This window comes from Echinops telfairi, unplaced genomic scaffold (genome assembly GCF_000313985.2).
Source record: "Echinops telfairi isolate 266 unplaced genomic scaffold, ASM31398v2 ScPeMD7_2573;HRSCAF=3158, whole genome shotgun sequence".
Taxonomy (NCBI): domain Eukaryota; kingdom Metazoa; phylum Chordata; class Mammalia; order Afrosoricida; family Tenrecidae; genus Echinops; species Echinops telfairi.
In genome coordinates this window covers 14049727-14051746 of record NW_022106471.1, presented here as the reverse complement: position 1 = coordinate 14051746, position 2020 = coordinate 14049727, and the positions used below count along the sequence as shown (strand labels likewise).

General features: G+C 40.3%; 1 protein-coding gene across 1 annotated transcript in view; it reads right to left on the bottom strand.

Annotated features, from left to right (window-relative positions):
* FANCL (FA complementation group L) overlaps positions 1-2020 on the bottom strand; it is a 154150-nt gene that overhangs the window by 9456 nt on the left and 142674 nt on the right. Inside the window, exon 10 of the mRNA XM_030886650.2 lies at positions 21-171. Coding sequence (XP_030742510.1) covers positions 21-171 — 151 coding nt within the window. The remainder of the gene's footprint in view (positions 1-20; positions 172-2020) is intronic.

Genomic DNA, 2020 nt, shown 5'->3' with positions numbered 1-2020 from the left:
GGGGGTCCTTGGGTTCCTACCCAACGCAATCCTGCGTGCTGTTGCGCTCCGCGTAGGTTTCTCCGGCTCAAGCACCCAGGTCTTCTCATCGATTTCATCCATAACGTCCCAAAATGCCTTCAGTGAGTCCAACGCTGCCAAAAACTGACTGTGAATGCTTCCTAAGGAGCTCTGAGGAAAGATGGACTCATAGTGAGCTGCACGGCACGCCACCAACGGCAGGCCATCGTTCACCTCAACGGCACCCCTTTCCATTTAGAAACTGCAGGAACGGAGCTCCCCTCTCCCTGCCTCCCCACCCTTCAGCTCCACGAGCAGTCACGGGACTAGACTATGCACTTTACAAGAATGGCCTTTTCAAAATCCTTTTTAGTTTTGCTATGAAGCACGTTGTACTGTATGTATGAAATGGTAGTTACCAATATAAGACATGTATGTTAAACTTTATTAGTGTATCATAGTACTATACCTACCATGGGGGGGGGGCTCTAAAAGGGGGGAAATTCCATTATCTTTTAATTCCATTTTCCCACAACCCCTTTGACGCTTTCATTTATTAGGCATAATGTCTACACAGTTCTCGTAAGAAAATAATTTCACTATCACTTTTTCTACAATCAACCTAGTTAAATGCAGTACTCTACTGTCTGATTAAACAAGATCACCTGTAATATTATGAGTCAATAATAACTGCACACCTCCCTGGACAGAGTATGGGAAAGTCTTACACATTTTAAAGATTACAGCAGAAACTACCAATATGGTGTCTTTGCAAATTTAACTTCTATTTTCTAAGTTCATTACTTCAGACATTAATATTTTGTGGGTAATTAATGTAAATACCTTTCTGAGAAGACCAACTTATGCTTTTCACCAGACAGGAATTTCTCATTAAATGTGGTGTATTTAAAAGATTACAATACAGTTTTAAGATACAAAAAGCAAGTTGAAAGTTTTCAAATTTTGACAATTTCAAAAAATAAGCTTAATCTGTTTACAAGAAGTAAAGTGCATTAAAGGCCTCTGAAAATACAAATGTATGAATGATGAATATAAGCTAACAGTGCAAGAACATAATAAATCATAAGAAAAAATATTTTTAAAAGAGTACCCGCTGTTTTAAACCTTAATCTCGCACTGAGTGGCTCTGTGGCCAGTGCGTACTCAAAGAAAACCTCTTCTAGTTCACTTCTCCAGTGTGGGGGACACATGGCGCATGTCAAGACTCAGTTCCATGAAGCTTGTTTCAACTCTTCTGGCATGCATGCGTGCTCTTGTACGTGCGCGTGCACATGTGTATGTGTGGTCAGAAATGGGATTAATATCTGAAAATTACCCAGGAACACCCAGCACTGCTCCTCCTCAGAATCTCAAGAGAGAAATGTGTATGTTCCAGCTATCTTCCTGTTAATGTCCACTCTCTTACAGTATAGCACTCAGCTTCCAATTTTGGTACAGGAATCTAAAAAAAATTAAACTTTCACTATGGAGTCTTTAAATCGGCATAGTGCTGTATACAGGAGAAAATGGTGAAGGGAGCTGACAGCTCAAAAAGTGAAGTTTAAGGTTTTTGAATTTGGAACAATTTGGAACCATATATTCCTAGCTGGAATGGTGCAGTGCGTCCACAGCTGACTTAGGGTACAAACGCAAAAACGACACTCAGGACCCTGCGATTCACTAAGCAAAGGAAATGCCAACGCTTTTTTGCACAGAGACAGAAAGACAGTATGGCAGGAAATAAGACAGAAGAACAAAGATTTTAAAATTGCAGAAGACAATAGGAATTAGCTGCAAACACACACACACACACATACACACACACAGCTGAGTGCCTAGAAAGCAATTAACTTCCTTATAGAAAAGAAAAATATGCCAGAAATAAGATAATGATTCACGTGCCTCTCAGCTAAGGATGAGTGTGGTGGGAGGACAACTTATTCCCCAAAACAGATACACACAGAAGGAGACTCACTGACTGAATGGGGTCTTTCAAAAGCTTTGTTGACCACATAAGCAA